Below are 17,783 nucleotides of genomic sequence, written 5' to 3' on the forward strand. Positions count from 1 at the left end.
TGACTTACCGAACAAAAGCGCTGGCAGGTCGATAGACACACAAACAAACACAAACACACACACAAAATTCAAGCTTTCGCAACAAACTGTTGCATCATCAGGAAAGAGGGAAGGAGAGGGGAAGACGAAAGGAAGTGGGTTTTAAGGGAGAGGGTAAGGAGTCATTCCAATCCCGGGAGCGGAAAGACTTACCTTAGGGGGAAAAAAGGACAGGTATACACTCGCACACACGCACATATCCATCCACACATACAGACACAAGCAGACATATTTAAAGACAAAGAGTTTGGGCAGAGATGTCAGTCGAGGCAGAAGTGTAGAGGCAAAGAAGTTGTTGAAAGACAGGTGAGGTATGAGTGGCGGCAACTTGAAATTAGCGGAGATTGAGGCCTGGCGGATGACGAGAAGAGAGGATATACTGAAGGGCAAGTTCCCATCTCCGGAGTTCGGATAGGTTGGTGTTGGTGGGAAGTATCCAGATAACCCGGACGGTGTAACACTGTGCCAAGATGTGCTGGCTGTGCACCAAGGCATGTTTAGCCACAGGGTGATCCTCATTACCAACAAACACTGTCTGCCTGTGTCCATTCATGCGAATGGACAGTTTGTTGCTGGTCATTCCCACATAGAATGCATCACAGTGTAGGCAGGTCAGTTGGTAAATCACGTGGGTGCTTTCACACGTGGCTCTGCCTCTGATCGTGTACACCTTCCGGGTTACAGGACTGGAGTAGGTGGTGGTGGGAGGGTGCATGGGACAGGTTTTGCATCGGGGGCGGTTACAAGGATAGGAGCCAGAGGGTAGGGAAGGTGGTTTGGGGATTTCATAGGGATGAACTAACAGGTTACGAAGGTTAGGTGGACGGCGGAAAGACACTCTTGGCGGAGTGGGGAGGATTTCATGAAGGATGGATCTCATTTCAGGGCAGGATTTGAGGAAGTCGTATCCCTGCTGGAGAGCCACATTCAGAGTCTGGTCCAGTCCCGGAAAGTATCCTGTCACAAGTGGGGCACTTTTGTGGTTCTTCTGTGGGGGATTCTGGGTTTGAGGGGACGAGGAAGTGGCTCTGGTTATTTGCTTCTGTACCAGGTCGGGAGGGTAGTTGCGGGATGCGAAAGCTGTTTTCAGGTTGTTGGTGTAATGATTCAGGGATTCCGGACTGGAGCAGATTCGTTTGCCACGAAGACCTAGGCTGTAGGGAAGGGACCGTTTGATGTGGAATGGGTGGCAGCTGTCATAATGGAGGTACTGTTGCTTGTTGGTGGGTTTGATGTGGACGGACGTGTGAAGTTGGCCATTGGACAGGTGGAGGTCAACGTCAAGGAAAATGGCATGGGATTTGGAGTAGGACCAGGTGAAACTGATGGAACCAAAGGAGTTGAGGTTGGAGAGGAAGTTCTGGAGTTCTTCTTCACTGTGAGTCCAGATCATGAAGATGTCATCAATAAATCTGTACCAAACTTTGGGTTGGCAGACTTGGGTAACCAAGAAGGCTTCCTCTAAGCGACCCATGAATAGGTTGGCGTACGAGGGGGCCATCCTGGTGCCCATGGCTGTTCCCTTTAATTGTTGGTATGTCTAGCCCTCAAAAATGAAGAAGTTGTGGGTCAGGATGAAGCTGGCTAAGGTGATGAGGAAAGAGGTTTTAGGTAGGGTGTCAGGTGATTGGCGTGAAAGGAAATGCTCCATCGCAGCGAGGCCCTGGACGTGCGGAATATTTGTGTATAAGGACGTGGCATCAATGGTTACAAGGATGGTTTCCGGGGGTAACAGATTGGGTAAGGATTCCAGGCGTTCAAGGAAGTGGTTGGTGTCCTTGATGAAGGATGGGAGACTGCATGTAATGGGTTGAAGGTGTTGATCTACGTAGGCAGAGATGCGTTCTGTGGGGGCTTGGTAACCAGCTACAATGGGGCGGCCGGGATGATTGGGTTTGTGGATTTTAGGAAGAAGGTAGAAGGTAGGGGTGCGGGGTGTCGGTGGGGTCAGGAGGTTGATGGAGTCAGGTGAAAGGTTTTGCAGGGGGCCTAAGGTTCTGAGGATTCCTTGAAGCTCCGCCTGGACATCGGGAATGGGGTTACCTTGGCAAACTTTGTATGTGGTGTTGTCTGAAAGCTGACGCAGTCCCTCAGCCACATACTCCCGACGATCAAGTACCACGGTCGTGGAACCCTTGTCCGCCGGAAGAATGACGATGGATCGGTCAGCCTTCAGATCACGGATAGCCTGGGCTTCAGCAGTGGTGATGTTGGGTGTAGGATTAAGGTTTTTTAAGAAGGATTGAGATGCAAGGCTGGAAGTCAGAAATTCCTGGAAGGTTTGGAGAGGGTGATTTTGAGGAAGAGGAGGTGGGTCCCGCTGTGACGGAGGACGGAACTGTTCCAGGCAGGGTTCAATTTGGATGGTGTCTTGAGGAGTCGGATCATTAGGAGTAGGATTAGGATCATTTTTCTTCGTGGCAAAGTGATACTTCCAGCAGAGAGTACGGGTGTAGGACAGTAAATCTTTGACGAGGGCTGTTTGGTTGAATCTGGGAGTGGGGCTGAAGGTGAGGCCTTTGGATAGGACAGAGGTTTCGGATTGGGAGAGAGGTTTGGAGGAAAGGTTAACTACTGAATTAGGGTGTTGTGGTTCCAGATTGTGTTGATCGGAATTTTGAGGTTTTGGAGGGAGTGGAGCTGGAAGTGGGAGATTGAGTAGATGGGAGAGACTGGGTTTGTGTGCAATGAGAGGAGGTTGAGGTTTGCCGGAAAGGTTGTGAAGGGTGAGTGAGTTGCCTTTCCGGAGGTGGGAAACCAGGAGATTGGATAGTTTTTTGAGGTGGAGGGTGGCATGCTGTTCTAATTTACGGTTGGCCTGTAGGAGGATGCTCTGAACAGCCGGTGTGGATGTGGGGGAGGAAAGATTAAGGACTTTTATTAAGGATAGGAGTTGACGGGTGTGTTCATTGGCTGAGTTGATGTGTAGGTAAAGGATTAGGTGGGTGAGGGCAATGGATTGTTCAGTTTGGAACTGGTATAGGGACTGATGGAAGGAAGGGTTGCAGCCAGAGATGGGAACTTTGAGTGTGAGGCCTTTGGGGGTAATGCCAAATGTCAGACAAGCCTGAGAAAATAAAATATGCGAGCGTAATCTGGCTAGGGCGAAGGCATGTTTGCGGAGGGAATGTAAATAAAACTTAATGGGGTCATTGTGGGGGTGTTGTGAGGGTGACATGGTATTAGAAGGTGGAAAGTGTAACATGAGGTGAAATGAAAATGAAAATAAAAATATATGGGGAGAGATAAAGGTGAACCGGAAAGAAACTGGAGATCTGGAATGAAAAAAGGCGAAAAGGTGTTGGTTACAGCTGGGCTATGTTGGACTTGGGTTGGTAGACAACGATGTGCATAAAGGTTAGGTGGTTGTGTTGCCGCCAAAACACGTTAAAGGACGGAGAAATTCGGGAAAATTTCGAAAAAACTGCGTGTAGTATATTAAAAGGAGTGGTATTGTGGTGGCAGATTACGAAAATGAGGCTAACAATTGTCTGACGAAGAAATAATGGCGTTAAAACCTGTGGGCAGCGGCTAAAAATGATCGGTGATGTGGGAAAAACGGAAATGGAAATAAAGCGAAAGTTATTAGAACTGGCCGAAATGGTTGTTCAAAAGGTGAAAGGAGCTGTTTGTGAACTAGAAACGGTGGATATTATAGCGGCGGTAGTGCTGAAAGCGGCAAAAAAATTTTTTGGTTATGGTTTGGAAGTGGGTTACATATTGTTGAGTATATATATAGGCGGGATAAAATAGTATAGCAGATTACGGTAAAAAGGAGAAGGTGAATACAAAGTGAAACTACTGGCAAAAACAGAACCTTGTAACCGCCCCCGATGCAAAACCTGTCCCATGCACCCTCCCACCACCACCTACTCCAGTCCTGTAACCCGGAAGGTGTACACGATCAGAGGCAGAGCCACGTGTGAAAGCACCCACGTGATTTACCAACTGACCTGCCTACACTGTGACGCATTCTATGTGGGAATGACCAGCAACAAACTGTCCATTCGCATGAATGGACATAGGCAGACAGTGTTTGTTGGTAATGAGGATCACCCTGTGGCTAAACATGCCTTGGTGCACAGCCAGCACATCTTGGCACAGTGTTACACCGTCCGGGTTATCTGGATACTTCCTACCAACACCAACCTATCCGAACTCCGGAGATGGGAACTTGCCCTTCAGTATATCCTCTCTTCTCGTCATCCGCCAGGCCTCAATCTCCGCTAATTTCAAGTTGCCGCCACTCATACCTCACCTGTCTTTCAACAACTTCTTTGCCTCTACACTTCTGCCTCGACTGACATCTCTGCCCAAACTCTTTGTCTTTAAATATGTCTGCTTGTGTCTGTATGTGTGGATGGATATGTGCGTGTGTGCGAGTGTATACCTGTCCTTTTTTCCCCCTAAGGTAAGTCTTTCCGCTCCCGGGATTGGAATGACTCCTTACCCTCTCCCTTAAAACCCACTTCCTTTCGTCTTCCCCTCTCCTTCCCTCTTTCCTGATGAGGCAACAGTTTGTTGCGAAAGCTTGAATTTTGTGTGTGTGTTTGTGTTTGTTTGTGTGTCTATCGACCTGCCAGCGCTTTTGTTCGGTAAGTCACCTCATCTTTGTTTTTATATAAAACAAATAGTAGTAACGAACATATACTTCATTAGGTTGGCAACAAATAGGTAAACATACCAAAGAAGATAAAACACGTAGTGGAGTCGCAATATTTATGCTGTGGAAAGAAATGTACGACAAAATAGTTGTATCGACTGACAAACGAATTGCGAAGTGAAGTGTTTGATAATCTATAGCTAACAAAACTGTATTGTTATAGATACCACTGATGATGCCTTAGGACAGGAGAAGGCGAAACGCGTGTGGGATAAATAAAATAACTAGCAGCAGGAAAAGGCAATTTTATTTACAAAACAAGTATCTCGCTGCCCGAGTTTCAGTGGAAGACAGCACAGCAGACTTTTTGGTTAGGAGGAAGTTCATAATGCCTGAGTAATGGTCCGCGATTTGCTTCCATACGAGGCTACACTCATAGCAAAGATCTCCAAAAGAGATGTCCTAACATTTAAGTTAAGAAATCTGCCCCCCCCCTCCCCACAAATGCTTTTCGTGCTGTTGCCAACATGCGTTTTTTATTTTGTGTACTTTGACGACTGTCACTTATTTTGCTGCTGATACAGCGAAAGTCATCTACTACTGTAAGTGTCCCGTTTCCCAATCTCATTCCCTCAACTTCACCTGATTTCATCTGACTTTATTCCATGACTCCTGTTTCACTTAAATTACCATTCCAAATTACTGCTTGCAGAGTCAGGAACATCAGAGATTGGCTACAACCCTCTCTCACTCTCTTCTCAACCTGTGCTTCCCGTTTATGTTTGTTGACTCTTACAGCTGTAGTCAGATTCCTGTAGGAATTGTAAACAACTTTTCAATCACTGTTTTTTTATTAACATCGTTAAGAGCTTTTCTCGGATTCTGCAATTGCTGTCTTATTATATGGAAAATTATATGTTGCCTGACAGCCCTGTCTCTCTTTCAGTTTGTTAATGTTTTGTTCTCAAGGCATTGTTTTGTAATGTGAACAGGACATGGGGGTGGAGCGAGACGACAAGAATCGCATGAAGCGGAGCCAGCTTAACCACCTCCTGAGCTTCACCTGCAGCCGATTACGTGAGCGGGTGAGTGTGTCGTGAATATCTAACTTAACGCTTGTGGGCACCACAGGAAATAGTGTCAATTCAGAATATGGTACACCAACTGAAATTATATTTGACACTTAACCGACATGAATAGGGGTGGCTTACTCCACGATCAGGAAGTGCTCAGAGTGAGAGAATATGAGGGTCTGTGGTGGTTAATCGAGAGGTTTGTCATTAAAAATCTCACAGTAGCTGGTTTTTCAAATTTTTCTTACCTTCTGTATCTGTTACACTGGTAGAATGTTAATTAACAAATAATTAACTGTAATTTTTAATAAAAATATTTATAATTATTTATTACAAATCACTTGAAAATAAATTAAAACTTAATACAGGTATATGAAATGTCTTTTTGTAAAAACAAAATGTGAACACTACCTGGGGATTAGGTGTTGTGCTTGACCCGACCTGCTGACTCTTACCTACTGCTGCAGTAAGACGAGCAGTCTGTGATCGCGGAACACGAGATCGGCACGTCGTCGGTCCGTCCAGTCTTTATTGCCGGTGAAGGAATCCTGACGGTGCTGCCGCATCTTTCTTCTAGCAGATCCTCGCGTGGCCTCGAGAGGCAGAGTGGAGCCCGTCTTGGACCACCTTACCTAAAGCCGTCCTCTCGCTCGACGTGAAAACGAACTGGACGAGGAGCTGGCCGTGTGATAGTGTGAAATTCCGTATACGAGTACACTGTGGAGTGTGAAATAAAGATTTGAGCATGTCGGATTTTAGTGTCTCACGCAGGAACTTTGCTAGGGAGATGAGACATCGTTTTACATTAGAAGTAGAACTTGGTAGCTGCCGTGTTGTACGGTGTTAAAACATCGTATTTGGTGGGTTTCCTTTCTCGTAGAGTACTCGGTACGAATATAATCTGTTTCAAAGCATCAACAGATTGCATATCTCTCGAAAACATGTCATTTTAGCTAAAATTTGTTGGAATAAAAGGACAGGACTACATATTGGCAGGTAAAGGCTTCATATAGTCGATATTTTTAGTGTTATAATTTGTGTGCTACAGAAGTATACCACTCAAGTGCTACAGCACAACGATGATATAACAAAATTGTGCATTTTTGGTACAATTTACATATTAAATATCAAATATCAAATGATGACATTTGGACATAGTGTTTGCACAGTTCTTGCCTTTTACTGTCACCTGGTTGCAGTGTACAAACTGTAGCACAGTTCATAGCGTTGTGACTTCTGAAGCTGTGAAGGTAAAGGTAGTAGGAAACTTCCTGGCAGATTAAAACTGTGTGCCCGACTGAGCCTCGAACTCGGTACGTTTGCCTTTTGCGAGCACTTGCCCGCGAAAGGCAAAGGTCCCGAGTTCGAGTCTCGGTCGGGCACACAGTTTTAATCTGCCAGGAAGTTTCATATCAGTGCACACACCGCTGCAGAGTGAAAATCTCATTGTGTAAAGATAGTAGGTTCGCATCCACCTCCTTCCTTTCCACCCTCAGCTCCATTCCCCCTCCCCACAACATTCCATTCTCTAAAAGATTCTGGGTCTGTCTTAGTCATTCAATACAAGTATTACCTCAAAAGTCAAACATATTTATTATAATTATTGTGGCAAAGGCCAACAAACTGGAATGTGTCCCTAGTAGCCAGAAATTTTAACGCGATTGCCAGTCTATCCCTGGAAGTAAACACGAGTTAATGTACTGGAAGTTTTGACTATCATGAAGTTTTTTTAAAATGTGTGTAACTGTCTCTGGATTTATGGACTGGCTGGTGTTTGTGTCTTGCCGGTAAATATGTTTTTTAATGTGAATTTTAAAACTTTCCTGGCGAATTGACTGTTCAAACAAATTTCGGACTTGCAGCCAGTCGTCATTCAATGAAAGTGTCATCCACATACCGCCAAAAAACTGTTGGCTTCAGGGCAGCTGATTCAAGTGCTCTCTCTTCAAAATCCTCCATAAAAAGGTTGGCCACCAAAGGAGACGGGACTACCCATGGCGACACCGTCAGTCTGTTCAAAATATTTTAAACATGAAATAAGTTATGGAATGTGCGTGCCTGAACAAAGCAGTGATATCAACAGGAAACATGTCACCAATCAGTGTCAAAGAATCTGCAAGAGGAACTTTTGTAAAAAGTGAGACCACATCAAAGCTTACTAGAAGGTCTACACTGCTAAGACGGAGAGCCCCCAGTCTATTGATAAAATCAGCTAAGTTTCGTATGTGATGTGAGCACTTGCCTACGAAAGGTCTCGGTAAGGAAGCGAGATGTTTAGCTAAATCATATGTAGGAGCTCCAATGTTGCTCACTATTGGACGCAGAGGAAGACCCTCTTTATGAATCTTTGGAAGGCCATACAGTCTTGGAGGTACACAACCATGTGGTCTTAACCTCTTGATGGTCTCTTGCGGTAAGGAGGAGGAATTTAATAGTGCTGAAGTTTTTCGTTGCACACGTCCTGTAGGATCGTAATCAATCCTCCTATAGGTAATCACTTACCACACCATACATCTTATCTTTATACACACCACGTGGTAACAAAACAGTTGCATTACCTTTGTCAGCTTTCAATACCACTACGTCAGGGTCCTCTCTCAGATTTCGTAATGCAGCCCTCTCTGCAGAGGTTAAATAACTGTGTTGAGTAGGAGCCTTCAACAGAGCACGGCAAGTTTCCCTTCTTATTTTGTCTGCAGCATCCAAAGGAAGACGTCATACAGCTGCTTCAACACTACTCAAAATACTTATAAATGGTGGTGCTCTAGGTGTAGGTGCAAAATTGAGTCCCTTGCTTAATACAGACAGCATAGCGTCGTCCAAATTCTTCCCCGTGAGATTAACAACGGAACGTCGTACCATTATCCCTTCTGGCGACTGCTTCTGTGGCAACGGTCGATCAAATTTTGATATCTTCCGACAATTAGCTTCATTGTGGATCCACTCGAACTTGGCCGAAGTCACTCCATCAACCCAGTCCCATGATACAGGAGAAAGATACCTTGCAACCTTCAGATGTAACTAGTAAAGTTCTGCTGAAATAGCATCTAACCTTCGTCTTGTATAGCAAATCCTCTCCTTGAATATTTTGAACAGACTGACGGTGTCGCCATGGGTAGCCCCCTGTCTCCTTTGGTGGCCAAACTTTTTATGGAGGATTTTGTAGAGAGAGAGCTTGAATCAGCTGCCCTGAAGCCAACAGTTTTTTGGCGGTATGTGGATGACACTTTCATAGTGTGGCCTCATGGAGAAGATAAATTAATGGAGTTTCTACATCACCTCAACTCCATTCATAGCAACATCCTGTTTACCATGGAAATAGAGAAAGATGGTTGTTTGCCTTTCTTGGATGTCCTGGTTCGAAGGAAGAATGACTGTTCTCTAGGGCATTCAGTTTACCGGAAACCCACTCATACTGATTTGTACCTGCAAGCATCGAGTTGCCATCACCCGTCGCAAACCATGAGTTTGCTTAAAACACTTGTTCATAGAGCTCATACTGTCTCAGATCCTGATAGCTTACCTCAAGAACTTGCCCATCTAAAGACAGTACTCAGCGAAAATGGGTATTCCATCCGGCAGATTAACAGGGCACTAACAGTTAAAACTGAAGCAGGAAGTGACTAAAGAGGAGAACATGCCGGAACAATCTTTAGCTTTTCTTCCTTTCGGTGGCAACGCTTCGTTTAAAATAGGAAGAATCCTCCGAAAATTTCAGGTAAAAGTGGTTTTCCGCCCACCATCGAAGATTGCAGACCTTTTGGGATCAGTTAAGGACAATCTGTTACTACGAAAGGCCGGAATTTACAAGATACCGTGCCAATGTGGTACGGCTTACATAGGTCAAACCACACGCACCGTGAAAGAACGCTGCACTGAACATCAACGTTACACCCGCCTTTTGCAGCCAAGCAAGTCCGCTATTGCTGAACATTGTATTTCTACTGGACATTCGATGGAGTATGAGAAAACAATGATTTTGTCCACAGCAACGTCCTTCTGGGACTCCATTATTAAAGAATCCGTAGAAATACGACTGGCGGAAAATCTGTTAAACCGTGACAGCGGCTACCAGCTGGACAGTGCATGGAATCCCATCATCTCCACGATTTGCGCAAATCGAAGACGACAGAGTGCATCGACGGCCGTGGCAAACAGCAACGCAGAGGGCGACCGAGTTTCGCTATTCCACCAGCGAGGGCGCTGCCAGCGGGCAGTGTGGTTCAACTATCAAGTTTTCGACGCATGCGCAGAATAGTTACAGTACGCTATATATTGCGGAACGGAGGACGTTTTCACCAGTCTGCGATGGCTCACCTAAGATGACTGGCAGGTGCCCAGTTGAAATGTCGTGCGAAGTATTGAACGACGACTGGCTGCAAGCCCGAAATTTGTTTGAACATGTTTTTTAATGATAGTGAGCAACTTGGGAAAAATCTCTTCCGTTGGAATGAATCTTGATCTTGGAATGTATATGATGAAATATGTCATTACAGTGTGTCTGTAGTCAATGCAGCATTGAGAATACGGACGTTATGTGTGCACAAACTCTCATTAAACATATACCTTAACTATATTCACTTTAAAACTGAAAATGGGATGAAAATTCAATTGAGTTAAGAATAACTAATACCAGTACATATCTCAGATAATCGTACGGCGTTATGCAGTGTTCCCGTATTAGCAATTTGCCGTTCGAGCCGTTGCCTTGTCCAGAATCTTCTTCCCAATTTTTTCTGCTCTTATTCGACAATCACTAACAGAGTTAACACACCTATGTTATGTGTGTCCAGTTTTTGTAAAGTGAGCTGAGCTGAGCTGAGCCCAGCCGAGTAAAGCCGACAGTGGCCGCCGGAGAGCTCTGAAAGCCCAAATCACGTTAGCCAGCACGTCCCGTGTGCCGACTGCACTGTCTCTTTGGTCGTGTGTTCCGTGCGAACCTGCATAATGCTAGCTGCCTTTAATTTTTGTTTTAGTCGCAAATCTAGATTTCAGGTATACGTAGCAATCTTCACAGACTCGCAGAAGTTCGTGTCGCCGTATGTTCTTACAGGTGTGTGGGCAAAGGGTGTTCTTCTGCCTGTACACCTGTAAGAACATATAACGACACGAACCGCTGCGAGTCTGTGAAGATGGCTACTTACACTCGAAATCTAGATTTGCGAATATAGGAAAAACTAATGGGATTGCGACAGACCACTGCGTGCCTCTCCTTTCTTGCAATCTGCGGTCGCTGTGCACAATGGTTCCTGATGGAAGCAAAGTTGGTTAGCTGCCTTGTCCCTTGTGAGGATGGCTTAAGGAAAAATCTGAGGAGCTATTTAGAATCAAATGTGAATTCTTCTACAATGACACTAGTGATTCAGATGCGGAGGGGGTATTGTTATAAGGGGCAGTCAAATGAAGAAGAGAGACAGGTGGAAAAAGTAATAAATACCCCTCACCCCCACCCTCATAGGGAATCGCTGTAACCGTTAATACATTTCTTCCACTTTGGGACAAGATGGGCAATGCCCAAAAAAATTTTTGCGGTTGTCTGCAGACCCAAGATTGTATCCAAACTTGCACCTCTTCATCCAAAGCAAATCAATGGCCACAAATGTCTTTCTTCAGGACTCCAAAAGTATCGCAATCACACAGGAAGAGATTGGGATTTTTTGGTGGATGTGTAGGGGCCACCCAATGAAACTTCAGCAAGCCCGTACATTGCCTTAGCATTGCAGAAGTTTCTCTGGGAAGCCCTTACACCTGCACTGTGCAGTTCCATTCTTTCCCTGTGCAGTTTTTATATTTTTGGAGTGGCTTTCGATCTGCTTCATATGAGGATGTGCACACTGGGTTACGGTTGTGGTTACATAGGCAAAAACAAAAATTTTTGTGTGAAGGCATTGGCCATTTTGTCTTACCATTTTGTCTTACAGTGGGATAAATGTATTAACAAACTTCCTGGCAGATTAAAACTGTGTGCCGGACCGAGACTCGAACTCGGGACCTTTGCCTTTCGCGGGCAAGTGCTCTACCAACTGAGCTACCCAAGCACGACTCACGCCCTGTCCTCACAGCTTTACTTCTGCCAGTACCTCATCTCCTACCTTCCGAACTTTACAGAAGCTCTCCTCCGAACCTTTCTTTCAGGATTGCTAGTTCTGCAAGGTTCACAGAAGAGCTTCTGTAAAGTTCGGAAGGTAGGAGATGAGGTACTGGCAGAAGTAAAGCTGTGAGGATAGGGCGTGAGTCGTGCTTGGGTAGCTCAGTTGGTAGAGAACTTGCCCGTGAAAGGCAAAGGTCCCGAGTTAGTCTCGGTCTGGCACACAGTTTTAATCTGCCAGGAAGTTTCATATCAGCGCACACTCTGCTGCAGAGAGAAAATCTCATTCTGGAATGTATTAACAGTTCTGGTGATTACTTTTCAAATAATAAGCAGATTTCTCATTTTTTTTCCATCTGTCTCATTTTCATTTTATTGCCCCTTACATCTAAATTTCTTTTATATGCATAAATTTCTGGATATACTTGAATCAACAGAGGTCAACCATCACATTACTAGCTTAATGATCACTGTGTTCAACCGTAGGGAAGTCAATTTTGCACTTGTATCTAAAGTATGGCCTGTTATATGTGGTTCTCTGAACATTTTATGACTCTGATGGTTTTGAATTTGTCATAGGGAAAGTTGAATTTCACGTCCATCTAAGGTGCGCGTCATATATCTTGGCAGTCGAGTTTAGGTTCGTTCTGCGCATTTGACGTCACAAATCACAGTCAGCCAATGAACAGAGAACGACGTTGCCAGATCTCGACTGCAGTGCAGAGCACGGACGAGTGTCTTCAATTTTAGAAATGTTCAGTCATAAATGAAGTAATTGAACAAAAGCAATGTCTTGATAGCAGACTTTCTTTTATAGAAAGTTTGGAAAAAGCATTCTTTACACCAATTGCTTCATATTCTATTAATTAATTAAACCAAACAAACAATAAGCCTCCTAATTCAGGCGATAGCAAGGAAAGGTGTTTGTATCAGTCTCACGAACCGCTTTTTCGCAATAAAGAACAGCGGTAATTGTTTATTTCCTATTGTACTTCGACACAACGTGAGTAATTCATAGTCATCCCAACAGCGTTTGTCGGTATTTTGCAAACGTTTAGAGTGCTCCAGGAGATGCCAGAAATGAGTAGCTGCGTTGGCGTAATGGTTAAAGTGTTGGGCTGCTAATCGGAAGATTCTGAGTTCAAGGCTTGTTGCATACTAAATATTTTATTTATTTAAAAACAATAGCGAAGTGTCTTACTTAATGAATTTTATTCGTTTGAATGTAATGTTTTGAAATTTCCTGTGCTTCATTATAATCATAATAAGTTTTCAGTTTTTGTAATTTTCTCCTCCAATATTTCTTTTCACAGCAATTAAAAACAACGAAATGGCACACATACAATATTCATGTTATCCGTTTTGTTTGTATATCGCCTCTTCCGCAGTCGCTGTTTTACTATTCATATTGAGATATATTCTTTTGCGGCAGTATTAAAAGTATTATTTAGAGCAGAATTTCGGCTCGTACGTTGCCGAGCTATTTGATTGTCTGACGGAATTCTTTGCTTCGCTGCTTTGGCAACATCATATTCAATGGTTTCGTCGACTGATCTATGTTTTGGCAAGTATTTGCTGTCCGTTGTGACAAAAACAAAATGTTTGCGCACTGTGCCTCACTGGCAATATATTTTAGTTTTATTACGTCCAAAATTCAGTTTTGTGTACTTCGCCAACTTCTTTTTAATCAGAACGTTTTAGAAAAAAGCGAAATGACTCTGCTATAAAGAAAGTTTTGTTACAGTTGCTAAAGATAGAATATTTCCCAATTTATAAACACTGTTTATGTTATAAAGGGTGTTCATTTTATGGGGACATTGAAATCTCTTGAAAACGACACACAGAGCCAAAAGAAATCCTAATGAAAATTAGTACCTCCCGGAAGGGGACATCCAATTATAACAAATTTGACTACAAATTCGTCGAATTTGGTATCATTGGATGTCCCCCTCTGAGACAAAAAAAAATTAGTTATAAATTTGTTTGATCCGATGTGTAGATTTGCGGATATTTCAATGTCTCCAATTAAAATGAACACTCTGTATAGTTGGAACCATGAACGACTGCGGTCCATTTAAGGCTCGTTCTACGCACCTGACGTCACGCATCCGCTGACAGCCAATGAGTGTTCAGTAGTTTTCTGAACGGTCTGCTGGGAATGTCTTGGCGAGTGCGAGTGTTAAATGTGATTGTAGTTATTCTTTGGTGAATTTTTATCGCATTTGTTGCAAGTTGTCATGGCTGATAATGGTGGTAAGCGACAAACTCTCCATAAACAGGCGAGGGACATAATTTACCGGATTCACGCTTTTTTCAAGCGCGAAGCAGAAAACGGTGGACCTATCACGGATGTCGCCAGATCTCAGGAACGCACTGCAGAAGCGACAGGCGTTAGCTTGAGAACCGTTCAGCGGATTGCCAATGAAGGAAAGTTATCTACGGAGACCTGTGGAAGCCCACTTTTCAGATCGCCAGGGAAATATCGCACTCGTGAGAGGACTGTAACTAATTTAGATAATTTCGACAAAGATGTTCTAAGACGAGAAGTGCTCAACATGTACAACACAGGCGAATTTCCTACTGTAAAAAAAATCACTGTGAAAATGCGTGAAACCATAAATTTTAAAGGTAACATGACTTCAATGAATAGAATACTTAAAAACGTTGGATTCAAATATGTACATACAAATGACAGAAGAAAGTTTTTAATGGAACGTAGTGATATCGCTGCTTCAAGGGCACAGTTTTTAAGACGTATTATTGAAGTAAGAAAGTCCGGGAATAAGAACATTTTTTTCTTGGACGAAACATGGGTGAACCAAAATCACACAAGGAAAGCGTGTTGGAAAATGAGTGATGGTTCGGGTGGGTTTAAAGTACCAGTTGGTAAAGGTGGACGAATAATTGTGCTTTACGCTGGTTCTGCTTCCGGATTCATTCCAGAAAGCAAATTAGTGTTCCGGGCAAAAAAGAGAAATTCAGGGGATTATCATTCCGAAATGAACTCTGAGACATTTAAATTGTGGTTTAGGAATCAGTTTCTCCCTTACTTGCCTGCAAACTCGGTGATTGTAATGGACAATGCGAGTTATCACTCTGTTGTTGTTGACAAGACACCCACAACAAGTACAAAAAAAGCCGATATCATGTTATGGCTTGCAAGTAAAAATATTCCACATACTGCCAACCAAACTCGTGCTGAAATGTTGAATCTTGTAGTGCTTCATAAGCCTCGCACAAAAGTTTATGAAATAGATTGTATTGCACAGGAACATGGACACACAGTTTTGCGTTTGCCACCGTACCATTGCCAATACAATTCGATAGAGTTAATTTGGGCACAAGTGAAAGGGTATGTCGCAGAACGAAACGTGACATTTAAAATTGCCGATACAGAAAGGCTTCTGCACGAAGCACTTGACAGAATTACTTCTTCAGCATGGGCTGAATGTGTTCGGCATGCACAAAGGCTACAGGAGGAGGACATGGACAGGGAAATTGTAATTGACAATCTGCTTGAACCCATCAACATAACTCTAAGACCTGATGATTCGGACTGCGACACTGACTACAGCGATGCAGAAGACTATCGCAGCGATTGACAATAATGAAGGGTAAGGCACATACACAATAATACTCATGTTCTCTTTCTTGTTTTTGTTCCACAGTTGCAATTTTACCAATGGTATTGAAATATATTCCTCTTCTGCAACTGTAATAAGCGTCTTATTTAGACCAGACGTGTTTTTCTCTTTTGAAGCATCTTCATCCGACAGCATTTTGTCTCCTCCATTGCCAAGTCACCTTTCGTAGTTTTGTGCTGAGGTAACACAATATTCAACGTTTGTGTCGGTCGATCAGTGTTTTAGCAAATAAATGCTTTTTGTGTGTGCCACACACAAAAATTATATTTGACACAGCTCAGAGCACTGATACACAGTATATTCAAGTCCTAATGTTTTTGTAAGTCCACAGTTTTGTTTAACGTATTTTGTGTACTTCCTTTTGATTGATTGAAGTGCTTTAAAATAAAGTCAAACGCGCCCGGTTTAAATAAAACTTTTATTACAGTCGCGAAAGACGGAATATTTCTCAATATTACATACGACACCAATCTGGTACTTAAATTAAATGAGATGTTGTTATACAGTAAATTTTATATGAAATTTAGGTATCTTGTCCACATTTCATTCTCAACATTGTGGTAACTACAATCGAACATACGGAAAGTATACGCTATGAACTTTACCTCTGCAAACTCTTCAAAATTTCGTGCAATGGTTTACTACATTTAATGCTGCAATATAACTGCGTTGAAAATCGAAACAAAATTAAGTCATTTGTGGGGGGAAGGTATCAGTCAAGAAGATGTGTCAAAATCAAATTTTTGGGCCAAATAGTTTTTGTGAAATCGAATGATAAGTGTGTCAAAGCAGTCGGAACACTATGTGTCTGCACAGGGGAGCAGTGCAGTGGTTACAAAATCGTGCACGGCGTGGAATGCGGGGAGCACTTCTCTGTAGCAGCGAAAGGTTTAATGCGGCCGTGGTGGCTTTACTTCATAAACTGCGCGCTCCCCCCTAAACGTAAGTTTGAGAACTACACTGCTACGGCGCTGCTTCTCTTGGCGCGTACAACTGGCAACGCTGCAATCTCCCGCGTCTGGGCGGGCATGCGCGAGCCGCCAAGATAAATGAATTGAACTATAATATACCTTGATCAACGTGACAATGTACTTGTTTTATCTTGTGTGTATATTCAGTTTGTTTTTAAGGATATAGTTTTCCTTTGAGGATGGTTGTCACAACCAAAACTGGTAGAAAATGAAGAATAAATTGTGCAACTGATGACAAATATGCAATTCTTCGAACTCTCATTTTCAGTTTTGAGAACTGCATTGCGTTACTTGGTGAAATCGATGTGCAGGCATTGAGATTACAAGTTGTTTAAGTGGGAAAGTGAAAAGCTCCAGTCTGTAAGATACGGTTTTGAGGCACAGACACGAGGGTAATGCAAATGTAATTTGACTGTAAATTTTAGTGTTTCTAATATTTTACTATACCCCTTCTTTCTTTTTGAACAGATTGTGCAATGCTGAGAAGACAAAACTGGTAATGATACTATTTGTGTGACCTGCAGCTAAAAATTTTGCATGAGTAGTAGTAAAAATTTTAGGAGGTGGTGGTACAGGCTAATAGGAGTAAAGCATCCCATACAACATCGTCCAGTTGTTCTCGGTTGCAGACAAAGGGCTCTCAGAATGTTACCCAAATGTACAGGGTGAATCCGAAGGTTTTCACCCAGTTTCTGGAGGGTATTCGTTAGGTTATTTGATACAAAAAACTGTAAATAAAATAATGGGGTCAGATCCATAATTAAGGAGCTACAGTAATTGCAAAACTCTGAAAAATGACTTTTGTTGTAGGATTTCACTATCAAAAATGCACATAATAAGTAAACAATTTTGTAGCAGTCTCTTGCATTCAGTGTGGATTTAAAGCAAGTTTTCAAAATTTCCTCCCTCCATTTTAAGGCAAATATTTGCACGGGAGTGAACCACGCAAGTAGCATTTCGTAATTTCACACGCTCGTTCCTTACTGACGTCGCGGCATCTAAAATGTGTCTTATCAATTCTTCTCGTGTTTCCATCTTAACTTTGAACACGACGTCTTTCATCCACCCCCAGATGAAGTAATCTAGGGGTGTTAAATGTGGAGGTCTGGCAGGCCAGTCGATAAGGCTCCTGCAACCTGTCCGTCTACATCTACATCTACATTGATACTCCGCAAGCCACCCAACGGTGTGTGGCGGAGGGCACTTTACGTGCCACTGTCATTACCTCCCTTTCCTGTTCCAGTCGCGTATGGTTCGCGGGAAGAACGACTGTCTGAAAGCCTCCGTGCGCGCTCTAATCTCTCTAATTTTGCATTCGTGATCTCCTCGGGAAGTATAAGTAGGGGGAAGCAATATATTCGATAC

At 43.2% G+C, this 17,783-nt stretch overlaps 1 protein-coding gene across 1 annotated transcript in view; it reads left to right on the plus strand.

Moving 5' to 3' along the window:
- The window catches only part of LOC124553771 (zinc finger MYND domain-containing protein 11), a 231,224-nt gene that overhangs the window by 133,595 nt on the left and 79,846 nt on the right, over window positions 1–17,783 (plus strand). Inside the window, exon 6 of the mRNA XM_047127709.1 lies at window positions 5,635–5,727. Within this exon, the coding sequence (XP_046983665.1) occupies window positions 5,635–5,727 (93 nt within the window). The remainder of the gene's footprint in view (window positions 1–5,634; window positions 5,728–17,783) is intronic.

Source organism: Schistocerca americana, chromosome 11 (assembly GCF_021461395.2).
Source record: "Schistocerca americana isolate TAMUIC-IGC-003095 chromosome 11, iqSchAmer2.1, whole genome shotgun sequence".
Classification (NCBI taxonomy): domain Eukaryota; kingdom Metazoa; phylum Arthropoda; class Insecta; order Orthoptera; family Acrididae; genus Schistocerca; species Schistocerca americana.